Source organism: Schistocerca americana, chromosome 5 (genome assembly GCF_021461395.2).
Source record: "Schistocerca americana isolate TAMUIC-IGC-003095 chromosome 5, iqSchAmer2.1, whole genome shotgun sequence".
In the NCBI taxonomy this organism is placed as follows: Eukaryota; Metazoa; Arthropoda; class Insecta; order Orthoptera; family Acrididae; genus Schistocerca; species Schistocerca americana.
The window spans coordinates 636809840-636831715 of record NC_060123.1 but is presented as its reverse complement, the minus strand read 5'-3'; the positions used below and the strand labels follow the sequence as shown (position 1 = coordinate 636831715).

Sequence of the window (21876 nt, the reverse complement as noted above, 5' to 3'; positions counted from 1 at the left end):
CAGGGACAAGGTGGAGAGAGGGTAGGGCAGGTAGGTGCAGTCTAGAGGTTAGATGAGGTGGGGTGGGGGTGGGGGGAGGATAGCAGAGGAGAGAAGTAAAGAGAAAGGGTGCATTGGCCCAATGCATGGGTGCATTTCAGAAAAGATGGTGTAGGTGGGAAGGATCCATATGTCACAGGCTGTGAAGCAGTCATTGAAATGAAGAATGTCATGTTTGCGACATGCTCAGCAACAGGGTGGTCCACTAGTTTCTTGGCTACAGTTTGTCAGTGGCCATTCATGAGGACAGTCAGTTTGTCGGTTGTCATGCCCACATAGAATGCAGCACATTGGTCACAGCTTAGCTTGTAGATCACATGTCTGGTTTCACAGATAGCCCTGCCTTTGGTGGGAAGGTGATGTTTGTGACCAAACTGGAGTAGGTGGTGGTGGGAGGATGTATGGGACAGGTTTTACATCTACGTCTATTACAGGGATGTGAACCATGAGGTAAGGGGTTGGGAGCAGCGGCTATGTGGGGATGGACAAGTCTACAGTGTAGGTTCGGTGGATGGTGGAATACCACTCTGGGAGGGGTGGGAAGGATAGTGGGCTGGACATTTCTGATTTCAGGGCATGACAAGGGGCAGTCAGAACCCTGGTGGAGACTGTAATTCAGTTGCTCCAGTCTTGGGTGGTTCCGAGTTATGGCGGGAATGCTCCTCCATGGCCAGAAGGTGAGACTTTGGGAGATCATGGAAGACTGGAAAGATATGGGAAATATGATTTTGTACAAGGTTGGGGAGGATAATTACAGTCTGGGAAGATCTCAGTGATACCCGCTTGTCACTGCAGATGCAATGACTATGGGTGGTTAGACTGTATGGAAAGGACTTTTTGCTATGGAATGGGTGGCAGCTGTCGAATTGGTGGTATTACTGGTGGTTAGTAGGTTTGATATGGATGGAGGTACTGTTGTAACCATCTTTGAGGAGGAGGTCAACATCTAGGAAGGAGGCTTGTTGGGTTGAGTAGGACCAGGTGAAGCAAATGGGGGAGAAGCTGTTGAGGTTCTGAAAGAACATGGATAGGGTGTCCTCACCCGTGATCCACATTGCAAAGATGCCATCAATGAATCTAAACCAGGCGAGGGGTTTAGGATTCTGGGTGTTCAGGAAGGATTCCTCTGGGAGGCCCATGAATAGGTTGGCACAGTATAGTGCCATGCAGGTGCCCATAGCTGTACTCCAGATTGGCATTGGGAAATTTAGTGTTCATCAACGGTAAGTCCATGGACATTAGTAATGTTCGTGTCAATGGAGGTGGCATCAATAGTGATGAGCAGGGCACTGTGTGGTAAAGGGAAAGGAACTACAGGGAGTCAGTGGGGGAAATGGTTGGTATCTTTCATGTGGAAGGGTAGATTATGGGTAAGAGGCTGAAGGTGCTGGTGTGTGAGAGCAGAGATTATCCGAGTGGGGGCATAGTAACCAGCCACAATGGTGCGTCCTGGGTGGTTAGGTTTATGGACCGTAGGAAGAATGTAGAAGGTATGATTGCGAGTAGTGGTAGCGGTGAGCAGAGAGATGGACTCTGGGGAGAAGTTCTGGGAGGGGCCTAGGAATTTGAGGAGAGACTAGAGATCCTGCTGGATTTCTGGACTCGTCAATTCCTACATAACTTATGCTCACAACTTCTCACCTCATGCCTCGTATCCCAGTAATCTAGATGAAAGGCCTCCCACCACCAACTACTCCAGTCCGGTCACAAACACCACCTATCCCATAAAAGGCAGAGCTATCTGTGAAACCAGTCATGTAATCTACAAGCTAAACTGCAACCAATGTTCTGCATTCTATGGGGGTATGACGACCAACAAGCTGTCTGTCTACATGAATGGCCACCGACAAACTGTGGCCAAAAAACAACTGGACCACCCTGTTGCTTAGCATGCTGCCTAATGTGACATTCTTCATTTCAATGACTGCTTCACAGCCTGTGCCATACATATCCTTCCAACAAACACCAGCTTTTCTGAATTGTGCAGGTGGGAACTTTCCCTGCAATATATATTACCTTCCTGGCCTCTACGTTTGTTAGTCATTGTCCTCACATTTCCAGACACTTCCCGTGCCTGCACTACACTACCCCCTACTGTACCAATGCACAGCCTCTTTGTACTTTTCAGCTAATCCCCCTGCCCCCCCCCCCCCCCTCCCCCGGTCTAACCTCCCGACTGCACCTGGCTGCCCTACACTCTCTCCAGCTTGTCCCTGTACACTCTACACTCCCCAGCAGCACTTCACCATTCCCCACTCCTTCCCTGCTACGCCTTCCCTTCCTCGCTCCAGCCTCTTCCTACCCCCATCCAGTTGTCTCTCGCATCATGCACTGCTGCTGCTGTTGCTGCTCCTTTGTGGCAGTCTTTTTGTTGTGACTATCGAAAAGTCAGCATCTCTGCTATATGGTGAGTAGCACCTACCCTTTTCATAATAGTGTTACTTGAGAATTTAGTTAGGCCAGTAAATTTTAAGGAAATTCTTATTGTTTAGTTATCTTATATTGTTTTTAAGCCTACAAAATAATGTGCCTGAAGTGAGGCACCATCAACAGAAAACATAAGTGAAATTGTCACTTAAATTATTGATTATGATGCAACTATGTTTCTGAAGTCTGCCACTCATGGTCTCGTGGTAGCGTTCTCGCTTCCCGAGCACGGGGTCCCAGGTTCGATTCCCGGTGGGGTCAGGGATTTTTCCTGCCTCGAGATGACTGGGTGTTGTTGTGTCATCTTCATCATCATCATTAATCCCCATTATGGTCGGAGGAAGGCAACGGCAAACCACCTCCATTAGGACCTTGCCTAGTAAGGCAGTGCGGGTCTCCCGCATTGTTCCACTACGCTCTGTAAAGAAGCATGGGACTTCATTTCATTTTCATTTTTCATGTTTCTGAAGATAGGAAAAGTAGTGCACTAAACCTTTGTGCTACTTAAAGACTTTAAAGTGATCCTTTGCATTTGTTAGGCATTGTTATTAACACCTGAACATGTGATCATTCCTAAGATTTAAACTGAAACCTTCAGTCTGGCATCATTTCTCTTGTGATCTTCTAGACTTTGTAGAAAAACTTCTGCAAGACTTACTTCTTGTAAGAAGGGTACTACTCAACTATGTAATACAGTCTTACATTCCATCAGCAACTGAAGACTTTTATGAGAATCAATTAAGTGTTCTGTGGTTCTGCATTTTTCATTTGAGTTAGTGAATTTTTGTTGATGCCCTTCAGCTGATTACCTGTAAAAGATGAATTTATTCAAAACTGAACTTGCTCCTCATTATATGTTGTTTATCTTTGTCATATACAATTGATGCAGTTTCTTTCTTTTGTCGCCGTTAAAAATTGGTGCCAAACCAGGATTAAAACTAGGCTATAATGCTTATAGTGAACAATTGTCTTACCTATTAATCCTTCAGCGTACATTCCCAGGACTCCTCCAAACATTCACTGTTGCTTGTATTTCCTCCTGCTTTATGAACATCATGGGGAGGAAGGAATGCAGATTATTATGTCCATGGAAATACCTTTCCATTTAATGGAAAGCAATCAGTAGTGATTGCCTTTGCTCTAGATATCCCTCCCAAGTAGGTTCTTTTCTTCCATTACAAAGTTTGTTATTGCCCTTTATTTATATAAATATATGTGTGTGTGTGTGTGTGTGTGTGTGTGTGTGTGTGTGTGTGTGTGTGTGTGTGTGTGTGTGTGTGTGTGTGTGTGTGTGTGTGTGTGTGTGTGTGTGTGTGTTTTTAATACATCTCAACTGTTGCAGTGGGAACGGAAAGGGAGCATCACACGAGTATATGTGTTTTATCGAGTGGTGGTGGCCGCATTCTTTATAGCAGCTTTACTTGCCTCCATAACAGGAGCTGGAAGAGTGATAATATCTATCTGGAAATGGCCAATCTACCTCACAAACTGGGGTTTAACTTTATGCACAATTCAAGCTATTTTTTGTCTCGTTATTGTTCTGAATGCGAAGCTAAAGAGGCAGCATCAAATTTCAGGTACACACATTATTTATTAGTTAACAGGTAAGTACGATCACAAAAGGAGTTAATTTCCAGCTTTATGTAAAATTTTGCTCTTTCTTATTTAGTAACAGTTGGAGGTGTTAGTCCCACAATGCCTGTGCAATACAAAATTTACTGGGCGATTCACACCACAGCTGCCACTATTGCTGTCTGTATCACCATTTCCTTTTGGACTGCAGTCTATGATCCTGGTAAGCATACTATAAGTGCAGCAAGCACAGATTCACTACTCTTAACAAGAGTTGATAAATAGTTAATAAATTTTCATTTCAGTATTGCCAATTTCAAGAAGTTTTGAACAGTACTATAATTATTCACTAAATTTTAGTTTTAATAATCTGGAAGTTGAATGACATAATTATGAGAGTTACACTATAACCACTTCCTTAAGCAGTAGGTGCATGAGATACGAATGAATCAATGGAGAGGCGCATAGGTGCATAGTATAAGAATGCAACACAGGCAACAGCACTAGGGAGATCATGTTGTGCGTGATGGTGGTATGGACGAAATACACATTCCACTACCTAAAACCTCGACAGTATTAGGTTCGATAAACACGTATTTCAACCCCTAAAAAACTGCGTGCATGGTTGATGGTGTGAATTGAACTGAATATGCAAGACATCAAATCAGCCATGGCTGAAAATAGTTTAAAAACTGTCAGTATGACACTAATATACTTAAAGCTATCCTCCTCCTCCTGGGATTGTGTGACTAGAGAGACCATCAAAATTATGGTTCAAAGTGATCTAATTAACAAAGATAGTGGTCTACAGCTGAGTCGGTTATGAAACCCTGCACAGAGCCAAAAAAAAGGAAAACATTCCCATACAGTGAGGTCTGCACCCTGCAGTGATAGTGTGGACACGGTCACCAGAGTATGGTGCCTCCACTTTCACAACTACTGCACAGATTGTGATAGGAGTGGGGTCATGCAGGCAATAACTGACAACATGTATAAGACACCTACAAGAGTGAAGCAGGAATCATCAGAGATCACCTGAAGATGGCAATGAGTCTGTTTGCTGAAATATTGTGGAAAAATCATGATGTGACCCAGACAGACACCCAAGAATTCTACAAGCCTACAAATACACTCAGAAAATATCAGATCATGCGTCAAACATGTTTTGCACAGGGATTTGCGCTTTGTGGCCAGGGGCTGGGACTCGGTGTGACAAAGGGAAAAACCAAGACATTGGTTATTTTAGGTTGGCAGTGGAATACCACTTTGGGAGGGGTGGGAAGGTTTGTGGGTAGGATGTTCCTCATTTCTGTGCACAATGATAGTCGAAGCCCTGGCAAAGAAAATGGTTCAGTTGTTCCATTCCAATGTGACACTGGCTGATGATGAGGCTGCTCATTTGCAGCTTCTTTAAGATAATGGGAGAATAAAGGTTATGTGATGATATGGTGTGGGAAACATGTCTGTGAACTAGATTTAGAGGACAGTGTCTGCCTGTGAATGCCTTAGTCAGACTTTCAGTATACTGGGCAAGGGAGTTCTAGTCACTGCAGATGTACCATCTGCAGGTGATCAAGCTATTCGGGAATGATTTAGAAGTGAAAACATCTGTTTGCCTATGTGTCAAACTTTTTGTGTGACAAACTAGTCAGATTTGAATCACTAAAAACCAAGAGACTAATAAAGCATAAACAGTGGTTCAGTACACAATGGATAGATCTTGTATGTGCATATTTGTTGTTATGAATTAGTTTTGTATGAAATTGCCAGCCGGTGTGGCCACGCGGTTCTAGGCGCTTCAGCCTGGAACCGCGTGACCGCTATGGTCGCAGGTTTGAACCCTGCCTCAGGCATGGATGGGTGTGATGTGCTTAGGCTAGTTAGGTTTAAGTAGTTCTACATCCTAGGGGGACTGATGACCGCAGATGTTAAGTACCATAGTGTTCAGAGCCATTTTTTTGGTATGAAATTACAAACTGGTGTAAGTTTCTTTTCCATCTGAAGTGTGGACTGTAACATTCAGTTTGTACCAGACATCACTTTTCCTCTTATGGAGCAATTTGTAACTTCATGCACTACATTACTTATGTTTGTCTTACACCCTCCAGAGCCTCACAGTACAGCTTCATAGTGGCCATATGATCCCAAGAGATAGTCACTTACAACCTGTCACTGATACACTAAAACAGCAAGATGTGCACTCACTTTCCACACTACATCATTGCTTTACTCTCCTGGATGCTTCAGTAAGAGGAAATGAAACAAGCAGCAGCAAGCGACCTCAGCACATTGCTTTCAGACTTGGCATACTTGCAGACTTAAGACAGGAAGGAAGGAAGCAAGCCACTATGGCATTGGTGTAACAGCAGTGCCTTGGCATCCAATGTATGGAAACCACAATATTGGGCTCATACTCACTCAGTTTCTGGATCTCTACTATCTGCCTGCTTAAACGTAGTACTTGGGCTGTTACACTCAGTAGCATTGCTCAGTGCATCTGTTCCCTGTGATGACTAGCGATAGAGTTCCCACTGCTAGTGCTCAATGTACTACCATGTTTTAGCTGTGTGCACCTCCACAAGGCCATGTGTATGTATCAACACTGGAACTACAAACTGATAATTTAACATTTGCTGTCTAAATGCTGGGGACCTTCTAAGGCCCTTCCCCAATGTTTCTTGTCTTACTTTGGCACTACACTAACTTGATAGCTGGATATGCTGTAGAGAGCAAATGGGATAGGGCCTGGATATGTTAAAAAAATGGGAGGTTGTTGATAGTTTCAAAAGGGGGCATTAAGTAGTGATTGACTGATACAGAGGACAGAAATACAATAGAAGACAAATGGTTTACTCTGAGAAATGAAATAGTGAAGGCACCATAGGATTAGATAATAAATCCTTGGATAATGCACACAATATATTGAATTTCGTTCGTGAAAAGAAAATTTATTAAAAAGCTGCAAATAAAGCAGGTCAAAGGGAATGCAGATATCTAAAAATGAGAATGACTGTAAATGGAAAATAACGGAGCAGGAATAGCTTGGGAATGCCATGGATAGGAGAACTAAAGAGGCCTTTGGAGAAAAGAGAATTACCAGTGTGAATATTAATAGCTCAGATGGAAAAAGAGTACTAAGCAAAAAATGGAAGTCCAAAAGTTGGAAGGAATAAACAGAGGGGTCCAAAAAAAATGTATCGACTGTTTAAAAGTCCATAACTTGCAAACTAACTGATGGAGTTGTCTCATTTTTGGTGAAAGTGTTGCTTAATGTCCAACTTAAAGGTATCACTGTAGGTGTTCGAAATGGTCACCATTAACATCCACACACAAATGATGCCGCTAAACTGCAGCACAAACTACTGACTGCAACGTGTTCAGTTGGATATTTGTATATGACTGTACGATGGATTCTCGAAGTTCATCCAATGTGTGTGGCTTTTGTCGATAAACGACGTCCTTTAGTGTTCCCCACAGGTAAAAGTCCAGAGGAGTTAGGTCTGGGAAACGTGGTGGATACTCCACAGCACCTCTATGGTATATCCATCTTCCTGGTAGATTTTCATCGTGATACGCCCTAACACGATTTTGGTAGTGGGCTAGGGCACCATCTTGTTGAAAGTAAACTCCTCTGTCTCCATAAAAGTCTCGGATGGCAGGTAAAATGGATGTCTGAAGCTTTTGAAGGTACACCTCACCGGTGACTGTGCTGACAAAGAAGAATGGCTCAATCAAGCCCCGGTAAGACAACCCACACCACACATTTACTCATGGCAAATTCACGGCTTTGTCTACATGGACGTTCGGATTTTTGGTGGCGATTTACTGTACCATTGAGTTTGAACTGTGCCTCATCAGACCATACAATCATCTCTGCAAACTCTTCATCGTTGCGCACCATGTTAGTAAACCACTCGCAGTACTCCATTCTACGATCTGGGTCGTCCTCGTTCATTGCGTGTAGCAATCGTGGGATTTAGCACTTCCACTTTGCTGTCTTCAAAATTCGCTGAACACTTGAGCAGCTCACTCGTTTCACAGGCATACTGTCTCACAGACTTCTATGGTGAGCGAGTGAAGTGTTGTAACACATGACGGGAGTTAGCTGGACTTGTTAATATTACATGTTGTCCAGATCGTTGTTTGTGTACATCTTTAACACAGCCTTCGGCTTCAAATTTGTCTCAAATACAACGAATTGTTAAGCGTGGCGGTGGCTCTGTTTGATACTCATTTTTCCATTGCCGTTGAACCTCATTAATGTTTTCGTACTTAAAATACCACTTCAAAACTGACTTCCTTTCATTAAATGTAAGCCTTGCACCAGCCATGTTTACTCGAGCAACTAGGTGCAACTAAGAACAAAACACTGACTGTATGGAGACTGTCATCTGACAAAACAAAACAACGCAATACAATGCTTGTGTGGCGATTGCCAGAACTACAAACTATTACACTACCAAAGATAAGACAACTCCGTCAATTGGTTTGCCAGTTATGGACAATGTATGGGGACAGGTCTTGGTTCTAGGTCATATTACAGGATATGAGCCATGAGGTAAGGGGATGGGAGCAGGGGTTGTGTAGGGATGGATGAGTATATTGTGTAGGTTCTGTGAACGGTGGAATACCACTGTAGGAGGGGTGTGAAGGATACTGGACATTTCTTATTTCAGGGCTTGACAAGAGTTTTCACAACTTTGACGGACAACATAATTTAGTTTGCATACAAGGAGAATGCTCCTCTATGCCTGGACTGTAGGGTTGTGGGAGACTTGAAAGATAAGGCATGAGAGGTTTGTTTTTGGACAATTTTGGTAGGATAATTACTGTCAATGAAGGCCTCAGTCAGACCCTTGGTATATTTCGAGAGAGACCGCTCATCACTGCAAGTGCAGACCATGGGTAGCTAGGCTGTACAGAAGGAACTTCTTGGTATGGAATGGGTGGCAGCTGTCAAAGTCGAAGTGTTGCATGTGTTGACTGTAATTATCCTCCCAACCTTGTACAAAAACAAATCTCCCATTCATTATCTTTCCAGTCTCCCACAACCTCCCAAAGTCTAACCATCCAGCTACAGAGGAGCATTCCCCTCATAACTCAGTAACACTCAGGACTGGAGCAGTTGAATTACATTCTCCACCAGGGTTTGGACTACTTCTCATCGGGCCCTGAAATGAGAAGTGTCCTGTCCACTATTCTCCATGTCCCTCCCATGTTGGTGTTCCACTGTCCACCAAACCTATACAATGTACTTGCCCGTCCCTACACAACCCCTGCTCCCAACCCCCTACCTCATGGCTTGTATCCCTGTAATAGACTTAAATCAAAGACCTGTCTCATACAGCCTCCCACCACCACAAACACCTACTGTAGTCCAGTCACAAAACTCACCTAACCCGTCAAAGGCAGGGCTACCTGTGAAACCAGTCATGTACTCTACAAGCTAAGCTGCAACCACTGTGCTGTATTCTATGTGGGCATGACAACCAACAATCTGTTTGTTTGCATGAATGAACTGTGGCCAAGAAAAAAGTGGATCACCCTTTGCAGAGCATGTTGCCCAATGTGACATCCTTCATTTCAATGACTGATTTACAGACTGTGCCATATGGATCCTTCCAACCAACACCGGCTCTTCTGAATTTGGCAGGTGGGAACTCTCCCTGCAATATAGCCTACATTCCCATAGCCCTTCTGTCCTCAACCTTAGTAATTTTTCTCACCCATCCAGCCCTTTCCCTGTTCCCATTCCATCACTGCACAGCACTCATTGCACCAATGCAAACAGTCTTTTTACTTCTCTCCTGTTCTGCCCCCCTCCCACTGTCCCCCCTCTTCCACCTTTTCCCTGCCCTCCATCTAACCTTCCAACTGCACCTAGCTGCCCTACCCTCTCCCCATCTTGTCCTTCTGTGCTCCCTACCAACACTTCACTCACCTCTACCCTGCTATCCCTCCCCCTCCTTGCTCCAACCTCCTCCTTACTCCCACCCACTTGTTGCCCGCTCCCATCATCCACTGCTGCATTTGCTTGCAGTGTGGGTTCAACTGCCAGAGGCTGCAGTAATGTGTGTCTGAGTTGTGCTTGTGCACATTTGTGTGTGCGTGCAGTCTGTTTTTGACAAAGGCCTTGTGCCTATCAGAGACTCAGCATCTCCACTATATGGTGAGTAGCAACTTTCCCTTCCACAATACTGTTACATTCCATCCTGGATTTTCGACTGTTTGATGGTTGCAAAATACTTACTTCAAATTATTTTCAGAAGAATGGAAGAAAGAAAAAAAGGCAGGTAGAAGGTGACTGTGAGGAATATCAGTTTTAGTTTCAGAGAAATGTAGGCAGACTCAAGACAGTACTGACACTGCGACTTACCTCAGATGATAGATTGATGAAAGGAAAACAGATATTTATAACATATGTAGGTTTAGAGAAATGTGTTGACAGTGTTGACTAGAGAACTATTAAGGGTACCAGAGGTAATATGCAGGGTGTGAAAGGATGTCTGCAAATCGTACAGAAATCAGAAAGCAGTTACATGAGTGGAAGGACATGAAAGAAGGCATCGGCTTAGAATGGAGTGAAATAAGGCTGTAATCTACCTCCGGTGTTATGCAATCAATACATTGAGTAATCTGTGAATGAAACCGAGGAGAAATTTGGAAAATGGATTAAAGTTCAGGGAGGAGAAACTATAAGTTTGAGGTCTGTCAGTGATATTATAATTCTGTCAGAAATAGCAAATGACTTCAACGAGAAACTGAACACAATGGATAATGCATGAATGGTTACGGTAATGGATTTCTTGCCACATGGGATTTGTTCATAATCCCAAGCATTCAATAGCTTCCATCATCATCATCATCATCATCAGTGTACTAGTGGTGAAATGCATTGCTGTGCTGTGTGTCAGTAGTTTGTTGTGCCTTGAAAAGAGGTTGTAAGATAAATATCAACAAAAGTAAAACTGGGATAATCAGATGTTTCTGAGAGAATTAGATTAAGGATCAGATACTAAAAGCAGAGTACGGGTTTTGTTATGTTGGCAGCAAAATAACTGCTGATGGCCGAAGTAGTGAGGATATAAAATGCATACTAGTAATACGGAGAAAAAGTTATAAAAACAAAATTTTATAAGCATGAAATATAAATTTAAATCTTAGAATTATTTTCTGATCACATTTGTCTGGAGTGGAGCATTATATGTAAACGAAAGATCGATGACAAGCAGATGCAGACAAGACGGGAATAGAACCTTCTGAAATGTGGTGCTACAGAATAATGCTGAAGGTTAAATGGGCATATCATATAAGTAATGAAGAGGTGCTGAATTGAATTTGGGGGGAAAAGTGAAATTTGTGGCGTGACTTGATTAAAACGAGGTATCAGTTGATAGACACATCGTGAGGCATCAGAAAATTGTCTCTTTGGTAGTAGAGGGAAATGAAGGGGGGTACAAATTGTAGAAGCTGCATGAGGCTTGACTATAGTTAGCAAGTTCAAATGTGTGTCTGTTGCAGTGGTTACGCATAGGTGAAAAGACTTACTCATGGAAGAGTAGTGTCAAGAGCTGCATCAAACCAGTCATTTGACTAAAGACCTCAGTGACACCTTCATGAGCTTCAATGTTCAAATTTTATGTAATGGATCCATAACCTAAGGAATCTGATGCTTTCCTGTCACACAGATTATTTGGTGATTAACTCCATATGAGGCTGATGCAGTAGAAATATTGTGCATTTGAGTGAACAGAGTTGTTATCAGGAGTGTGTACTGATGAATGAACTGCACTTTTATACTGAATGTCAGTTTCTCCTTTCTGTGGATTAGATTAGATTAGTACTTGTCCCATAGATCATGAAGACGACACTCCATAATGATGTGGAACGTGTCAGGTTCATAAAAGGTGTCTATACAAGATATTACATTACACAAAGTATTACATGACAATTATTATTATTAATTTTTTTTTGTGGGGATTGGGGAAGTTACCCACTTCTACATCCAAAAATTCATCTAATGATTAAAAGGAGTTGACATTAAGAAGTTCTTTTAATTTCTTTTTAAATGCTATATGGCTATCTGTCAGATATTTGATGCTATTAGGTAAATGACCAAAGGCTTTCGTGACAGCATAATTTACCCCCTTCTAAGCCAAAGTTAGATTTAACCTTGAGTAGTGAAGATCATCCTTTCTCCTAGTGTTGTAGCCATGTACACTGCTATTACTTTTGAAATCATTCGGATTGTTAATAACAATTTTCAGAAGTGAATATATATATTGTGAGGCTACAGTGAAGATCTCTATCTCTTTAAATAAGTGTCTGCAGGATGATCTTGGATGAGCTCCAGCAATTATTCTGATTACACACTTTCGTGCAATGAACACTCTTTTACTCAATGATGTGTTACCACAGAATATGATGCCATTTGAAAGCAGAGAATGAAAATAGGCATGGTAAGCTAATTTACTGAGATGTATATTGCCAAAATTTGCAATGACCCTAATAGCATAAGTAACTGAACTCAAACGTTTCAGCAGATCCTCAGTGTTTTTTTCCAGTTCAACCCCCCTTGATACATACACCTAGAAATTTTCAATATTCTACCTTGGCTACCGATTTCTGATCAAAGTCTATATTTATTAATGGTGTCATTCCATTTACTGTGTGGAACTGTATATACTGTGTTTTGTCAAAGTTTAATGAGAGCCCATTTTCAGAGAACCACTTAATGAATTTTCTGAAAAACATTGTTTACAATTTCACCAGTTAATTCTTGTCTGTTGGGTATAATAGTTATACTTGTATCATCGGCATCTTTGTGAATATAGAATGGCAAGTCATTAACATGTATTAAGAACAGCAGAGGACCCAAGACCGAACCTTGTGCCACCTCATTCTTGATTGTTCCCCAGTTTGAGAAATCACCAGTTTTTTGCATATTATGTGAACTGCTTATTTCAACTTTTCTGCACTCTTCCAGTTACGTATGATTTAAACCATTGGAGCACTGTCCCATTAATACCACAGTACTTGAGCTTATCTAGAAGTATTCCATGATTTACACAATCAAAAGCCTTTGATAGATCACAAAAAATCCCAACGGGTGACTTCTGGTTACTCAGAGCATTTAATATTTCATTAGTGAAAGTATATATAGCATTTTCCGTTGAAAAAAACCTTCTGGAAACCAAACTGACATTTTGTTAAAACTTTATTTTTACAAAGGTGTGAAGCTACTCTACAATACATTACTTTTTCAAAAAATTTGGATAAGGCAGTCAGAAGAGAGATTGGGCGGTAGTTGTTGACATCAGACGTATCCCCTTTTTTATGCAGCGGTTTAACAATGGCATACTTCAGTCTGCCTGGGAACATACCCTGCTTCAGAGAGCTATTACATATGTGGCTAAGAATCCCACTTATTTCTTGGGAACAAGCTTTTATTATCCCGCCGGAAATGCCATCAATTCCATGTGAGCTTTTATTCTTGAGAGAATTTATCATCTTCCTAATTTCAGCAGGAGAGGTGGGTGGAATTTCAATTGTATCAAATGGTGTGGGTAAGGCCTCTTCCATTAACTGCCTTGCTCCTTCTAATGAACATTTAGATCCTATTTTCTCTACAACATTAAAAAAATTATTATTCAAAATGTTTTCAACTTCCGGCTTGTTGTTTCCGTTCGCTTTCATGGTGATGCCATCGTCCTGTACTCTTGGTTGCACTGTCTCCCTCGTAATAATATTCCAAATTGTTTTGATTTTGCTATCAGAGGTATTAATCTCAGACTTGATGCACAAGCTTCTGGACTTTTTAATAACCTTTCTTAATGTAGCACAGTAGTTTCTATAATATTTGGCTGTTTCTGGGTCATTACTCTTTCTTGTTGTTAGTTACAGTTCCCTTTTGTGGTTACAACATATTTTTATTCCTTTTGTAAGCCAAGATTTTTTGCATGGTTTCTTGTAATTAGATTTGACTACTATATTGGGGAAACAGTTTTCAAAATCTCTTAAAAGTGTATCATGAAATAAGTTATATTTTAAATTAGCATTGGGTTCCTTGTATACCTCATCCAGTCATTAATTGAACGCACAACTTTGGAGGGCAGTTTTGAATTACTGAATGGAGCTATGTCATATACTGTAACTAGCTGAGCATCATGATCAGAAAGCCCATTCTCAACAGGACAAGAATTTGTTTTTAAACCTGTCATGGTCTATAAAAGTGTTATCTATCAATGTGCTGCTGTCCTTTACTACCCGAGTAGAAAAATTAATGACAGATGTCAAATTGAAAGAACCGAGTTAGTCTTCCAGGTCATTCTTCGTATTACACTCTTTCAGTGAATCAACATTGAAGTCCCCACAAATAATAATTTGCTTTCCCCTATCTGACAGATAGTACAATGAGGCATCCAAGTTTTCCAGGAATAAATGAAAGTTCCCTGAAGGGGACCTATATACTATTGCAATTATAAAAGAGCCCTCCTTCAGTTTAAGTTGATAGGCACAATCTTCTATATGTTGCTTTGGGCAAAACCTTTTTGTATCCAGGCTTTCTACACAGTGATAACTTTTAACATATATGGCAACTCCTCCTTTCACCTTATTCTCTCTACTCATATGTGCAGCCAGTATATAACCACTGATATTTACCTTTTCCATATCAGACACAATGTGATGCTCAGACAGGCATAGTATATCTATTACATTATCAGATTCAACGTCATCTAAACAAACCAGGAGTTCATCTACTTTATTCTTCAATCCCGGAATATTTTGGTGAAAAATGGTAACATTATTTTTTACTTTACTTTTGTGAGAATCTACTTTTCTCTTTAATCCACCAATATTTTGGTTAAATATGGTAACATTATTATTTAATTTCCTGTTGTGAAAATTTTGTGAGTTTTGGACCTCTTTAGCAGATGGCTGCCTGAACTTCTCATTGGACACTGATATTAGTCTAAAAAAAAAGAGGTACATCCATGAGTACTAGTGTCTCCCCTTATGGATTTCGCTAACAACCCTGCCAGTTTACCCTTCCCTTTCCTATTGAGGTGTAGGCCATGCCTTGTGAAATCCCCCCTATCAATAGCCTTTACAGGAACCAATCCAATGTCTGACAGAGTGGCTGCCCTACGCAACTGGTCTAACTCCATATTTACCCTCTTGACAGAACAGTTCAACTGGGGCTGATCATGCCACACGAAAGCAGGCCCAGTATTGGTATGGGTCGTTGCCGAGGCTATTTTCACCAGGTCACACTCAATACTGTAGCCCTGATCCCTATCAATACTGTTTCCCACTCCACCCACTATAATCACATGATCGTGCTTTGTGGAAATTCTTGCACAAGGAACCTATATCCTCTACCACTGCACTTATTTTGGTGTATTGTAACTAGTATGTAAATGTAAAAAACTAAAGGAATTTTGTAGTTACCAGTGGTCATGCTGGGTGGCTAAATGTTAAATTTTGACAAAGACACCTCAAGAGGTAGACAAATGCTCTTTCAAAAGTAGAACATATAAAATAGGAAGATAAGAGTTCGTACAGTCATACATATGTAGATAAATACATATGTAGATAAATACATATGTAGATAAATACATATGTAGATAAATACATATGTAGATACATACATAGGTAGATACATATATAGGTAGATACATACATAGGTAGATACATACATAGACATACGTATGAGAAAGAAATAAGGTTTTGAAAAAAAACAGCCATTTATCATAATAAATGCAAATCATGATACCATAAAAAGGTTTCCAACATCTATGTTTTAGTACAAAATAAGAACAAGTGGAAAGACAGAAGGGTTGAAGTCCTTTCAAGTATAAATTAAGAGAAAATTCTATTAGATTAACTTGAATGATTCATAGAATGATTAAGGAATTAGCAAGTAAAAATGCTCAGTAAAGAATATAATGAATCAAAGAATTATTGAACGTATGTTACAGCATGAATCTTTACTGAAAACTGTAGTTCAAGGTGGGCAGCCTTTGCAGCTTAGTGGTCAAAGAGACAGACTACCATGCAGAGGTCCCAGGTTAAATTTCTGGTATGCCAGAGATGTTTCCTCCGTGGGGGGACTGGACTATGGTGCACTGAGCTACACGATGCCATTGAGGCACTACACGATTGAGAGATAGTGTATCAAAAATCAAAGCATCGACAATTTCTAAGAGTGTGGTGTGATGATTCTTTGCCCTTCCATACCACATCTGATGGTGAATGGCTGAAGATGACATGGCAGTCGGTTGACTTATCAGTGGGTTTCCATAGTTGAAGTTGTGCTGGAAGGAATAAATTGCAGGGTGTGGCCTATGTAAAAGTATTTAAGGCACATTGATGATAAGCTTAAATGAAGAGTATAGCTGACTAGTAACAGAACTTGAGAATTGCCTTGACCAACACAACACAAGTAGCTTTCAAACACACCATACGTTTATTGATTTTATGTGATTGAAGCACTTGCTCTCCAGACTCCTTGGACATTTCTCTACCAGATTCCAACAGATACTGCCGTTTTACAAACATACGCTACCAGTAAAAAGTTTTCAATCACCTATCGCTGCAATAGATTTGTGGTTAAAACAGGGATTTTGTTTTAAATATTGAAATATATTGTCACATAGAAGAAGGTTTAATTAGATGAATGACTTAACGAAGATTTATTCAGCACCTGCACATACAAGAGCGCGGAGCGAACTGTCTCCGGCCAGAACACATACAGTATATAGTGTATACAGTTACAGAAAATTCCAGTAAAATGATTCCTGAAATTTGTGGATGCTTCTAGAATGTACTGGAATGGAATATAGAAATTAAAATTTTACAGTCCATGTGGGTTTTGAACTCATGACCCTCCATGCAACAGTCTAGTATCATAACCACTATACCACAGTGACTGTGCTTCTCAGCTTCTTCTGTGACATTTCTTCAAGAGAACAGTGTCTCGGTGTTATGTCCTTCTAGTCCAGGAATGAGTCATCGGTCCCGCATACTCTGACTCCCGATGACTGATGTTCACCCTGGCAATGATCTTCTTAGAACTCTCTTTGCCACTATGATCTTTGTCACCTTTTTGCTTGTTGCCTGTCGCTGGAGCTTTGAATTTACCCTGGGTTGCCGGATCCTTATAGGGCTTCATTCGAAGGACGTGGACCATATCTCTGATCTTTCGCCGTCTTGTGTCGGGGTTGAAATCTTCAACTTCATAAGTAACATTAGACAACTGTCTTACAACCTTATAAGGTCCAAGTAGCACCTGAGGAGCTTCTCAGAGAGACAAACCTTCCAAACAGGAGTGATGGATCCAGATGAGGTCACCAGGCTGGTAGACAACAGGGCGGTGGCTTGCGTCATACCTTTGGCGATCATTTTCTTGAGCCTCCAGCATGCAGAGTCAAGCTAACTGCCAAGTTTTCTCAGCCCTGGTTAACACCTGGCCGATGTAGTCATTGTCCACATCATCAGGATGTAACAGAAACGAAATGTCCATCGCCGTCGCCGCCTCACGCTCATGCACCAGGAAAAATGGCGTAAATCCTGTGGTGTCTTGTTTGGCGGTGTTGTAGCAAACGTCACAAAAGGTAGCACTTCATCCCAGTTGCACTACTCAACATTGACAAATATTGATAGCATGTCGGCCAAGATCTTATTAAGGTGCTCAGTAAACCTGTTAGTTAGCGGATGGTAGGCAGCCATCATGTGATGAGTATTGTTGCACCGACATTTTATCTCTGTCGCAAGATTTGATTGAAAAACTTTCCCTCAATCTGTAATTAACGACCTTGGGGCACCGTGTTTTAATGTAATGTCTTCCACGGTGAAGTTGGCCACCTCAAATGCATTGGCTGTTTTCACGGCTTTTGTAATGGCATAGCATGTCAGATAATCAGTACAAACAATAATCCATCTATTGTCACTAGCAGACACAGGAAATCGTCCGAGGTGGTCAATCCCAGCATGCTGGAAAGGCACTTTGGCTGGTGGAATTGGTATGAGTCAGCCAGGTGGTTTCTGAGAAACCCCGTTTCTCCTCTGGCACTCTCAACCATGCAACACATAGTGATGGACAATCCTAAATAAAGCTGACCAGAAAAATCTCTTGCAGATCCTATCGTATGTCGTAATTAATCCTAAATGTCCAGGCTCAGATGTGTCATGGAATTTCTGTAGAACGTCTAAGCGCATGTGTTTAGGAATGACTGGTAGCCACCTTTTTCCAAATGGATCAAAGTTTTTCTTGCAAAATAATCCATTAAATACCATAAATTGTCCTTTCACAACCTCTGACTGATTTAAGGAAAGCATAATTTGAGATATTTTGGCATCCTTCTTCTGCTCAGCAGAGAGATCCGTGCAGTGAGACATTCACTATCTTCATCAAAATCTTGATGGTCTTGCACAGGGTTTCTTGAGAGACAGTCAGCATCTTGGTGTTTTCTTCCACTTTTGTACACTAGGGTAATGTCATACTCTTGAAGACATAGTGCCCACCTGGGGAGTCGTCCTGTTGGATCAAAACCTGTCAACCAAGTGAATGATGGTCTGTAACAACTGTGAATGGCCTTCCGTAGAGATTCTGTCAAAATTTGCGTACATCCCAGATCACAGCAAGACATTTTCTTTGTGTAGTTGTTGAGCACCACCCCAGAAAAATTTACCATAGGCTTTTAACAACTCCTGGAGTGGCCTGGCTTTGTTGCAAAAGTCTTTGATAAAATAATGGCAATAAGAACATAATCTGAGGAAACTTCTCACATCTCTAATACTTTTAGGAATAGGAAATTCCGTTATAGATCTCACCTTTTCGGGGTCAGTCTTCCTTGGTGCCCAAGCAGGTTCCTCACACGGCACTGTAGGAAAGTAACTTTACCTGGGTCTTGCCTTTTTCACCATTTTAAAGGGAAATGAAGGACGAGAGATTTGGGCTCAATGTCTGTTTTACTTCCTCCCTTATAACCTCTTGAAGCGTCTCAGTTTTTTGCTCGCCGTGCAATCCAAGTGCCTCCTGAACTTCCTCTCTCACTATCTGATGAACACTTGAGAAATCAGTTGCTTCCTTCATCACAGACATCGATGTGATGTTTTGAAGCCGTTCAAACTTCTTGTGTGTAATTCTTTTTTGATGCATTGTCTCGATATACCAGCACCATTTTATGAAGTCGTCTGCTGTCAAAACCTCATTCATGTCCTCACCAACACCCTTCATGAGATGTGCAACCTTATTTTCCTCCTTCATTCTAGGATCCACTGTTTTATACAGGTCCAAGGTGTCTTGAACGTAGGATGCTGTCGTTTCTCCTGGATGCTGTTCCGTGCACTTCAACAGCTGATTGAGATGACAGTGACAACTCAATACATAGAAATTGACAATGAAGAAGATGATGAAAAATGAAACCGGGGCATAGCCATAACAGTTCAGAAATTGTAGTTTTTGCGTAAATGGTTTGCCTACATTAAGTTTTATGTAGTTGCAGGTGACAAACTGTTAAGAAAAACAGTCACTGTAAAAACGTAATACAACAGGAAAATTGCACGTATTAATGCACAATTGTATATGCTCTTCAAAAACCTGTATTATGATTTAGAAACATAATATTTATATGTATTTACACAGAAAAGAACATTCATTATGTTTAACAGCCATAATAATAATAATAATAATAATAATAATAATAATAATAATAATAAAACACTGATGATGCTGAAACTGCAGTGGAACGTGTCTGGGACCAAAAACAAAATTGTGTTTTGGAAAAGGCACACCCCACTCAAAAACATATGTTATTGTTAAAACAAACACAGACAAAAGAGCTTCAACATCAAGATGATTATTTCTATTCTCTATCAGGCAATCTTCAAGAACTTCCTTTCCAGATGAAAATACACTCTGAACATAGCTCAAAAAGTTCTTCACCTCAAAACCACATGATATCTAAAGTCACAGAACTGAAAAGTTACCCAAGTGTTGGCAGACTGTTGTAAATAGTGAAGGAAAATGTTACTGATGACTAAAGTCTCTGTTATGTGTATCTCTTGTATTTACTAAATTTGTGGTAAAACATTACAAACTTTTGCACCAACCTAATATCATGATCATGATGCAGTCAGCAGTAAGAACAGAAAAAATTATATGTAAAAATATGCTTGTTTTGATGTGCATTTATGTTCTTAAAGCTGTGCATTAATCTTGTTCATGTATGTCTGTTGTAAATTTGTTGCAGAACAACATCCACTAGATGCAGTGAACATTCTTTCACATGCCATGAATGGAATTATGATGACTGTTGATCTCTTTATTGTTGGACACCCTATGAGGATTTCTCATTTGTATTTGCCTCTGTGCTTCACAGTGGTTTACTATGTTTTCAATGGGATTTACTACCTTGCAGGTGGTACTGACAATTTTGGACGCACATATATTTATGCACTTCTCAATTGGAAGAAAACAGGTTATGCTTTCGTAGCGTGTTTCCTGGGACTTATATTTGTTGCTGTAGTGCACACAGTATTGTCAGTCATAAGTTCAAGATGTAAACATTTCGCAAAACCACATCAAATTCAGAAACCTGTTGAGACAAATATACCTTGTTAGATAATCATATTAAGTGATATTCTAAGGGTACAAGTGTGTTTATAAAAGTGACTGCACATACTGTGTATAATATTACAGTATTTCACTGAATGTGGTGTATTCTTAACTACTACCTATTAAATAAAGGTTTGAACTAATGTAATAGCGTGGTATCTGTGATAGTCTGGACAGCCAGAAGGGCTAATTGTAAGACTGTGCATCTGTGAATTGTTACCTGGTTCACATTTCTGTATCAATCAAATAGCTGTACCTATTCTCATCAGTATTTATCACCTTTTTCTTTCTGTTTTGATTTATCAGTTTCTCTCTACAGAATCTGTTAAACATACAATTATCAAAACAGATTAAATATTTGTTTGTGTGAAAATGAGTACATTCTATACTTGCCTGTTGTTTGTCATCACTTGTAGTTAGTCTTTCATTGTAAGATTTAATACTGTATTGTTGTTCTCTCTAAGTGTGGCCCCACAACCCCATTTAATGTCAAGGAATTACTTTCTACTGTTCACACTTCTTTTGACTTACGTACTGTAAAACAAAAGGCTTAAAATATTCATGTCACTGTATTTCTAATCACCCAGTGCTTAGAATAAAGGAGGATGTTTTCACACTGTTAGAAAGGGAAATGATCTCAGTTGTTTCTCCAGTCCTCAGTTCTGAGTGAAGTTTCCCTCTCTTTGTTATTCTGTGTATCTGTCAATGAATTAAAAGATGTATTTATTTTGAAATTGAGTAACACCTCCAGTATTGCAGTTGCATATACTTCAGTGGGTTTCTTGTAACTCAAACTTTTATTTATTGCTGGTGTCCTTAATTGTGTGACATACTGAATACACATTTTCAAAGTAAGAATGCTAAACAAAGTATTAAAATGCACAAATAAATAAAAACTGAACTTCAAGAACAATGTAGATTTAGTAAACAAGTTAACAGAAGTTAAGATTGAGACAAATGCAAAATTAATTTCTGTTGATGTACACAGCTTGCTCTCAAGCACTCCAGGGAAAGATTGGATAGATATTGTAACAATCATTATATTTATACCACCTTAATACAGAACAGCAGCTGAGCAAAGTTAATACAGTAGAATGTTGTTTAAGTCAAAATTATTTCTGCTTCCAAAGGAGCTATCATAAGCAAACAGACGGTCTGGCAATGAGCTCATCCTTACTTCTTTCCAAGTAGAAACGTTCCTGGACAAGTGAGAAACG

General features: G+C 40.4%; 1 protein-coding gene across 1 annotated transcript in view; it reads left to right on the top strand.

Annotated features, from left to right (window-relative positions):
• Positions 1-21275, top strand: part of LOC124615921 (protein rolling stone-like) — a 121477-nt gene extending 100202 nt beyond the window's left edge. Inside the window, exons 3-5 of the mRNA XM_047144104.1 lie at positions 3809-4043; positions 4136-4261; positions 20295-21275. Coding sequence (XP_047000060.1) covers positions 3809-4043; positions 4136-4261; positions 20295-20665 — 732 coding nt within the window. The 3' untranslated portion in view covers positions 20666-21275. The remainder of the gene's footprint in view (positions 1-3808; positions 4044-4135; positions 4262-20294) is intronic.
• The last annotated feature ends 601 nt before the right edge of the window (positions 21276-21876 follow it).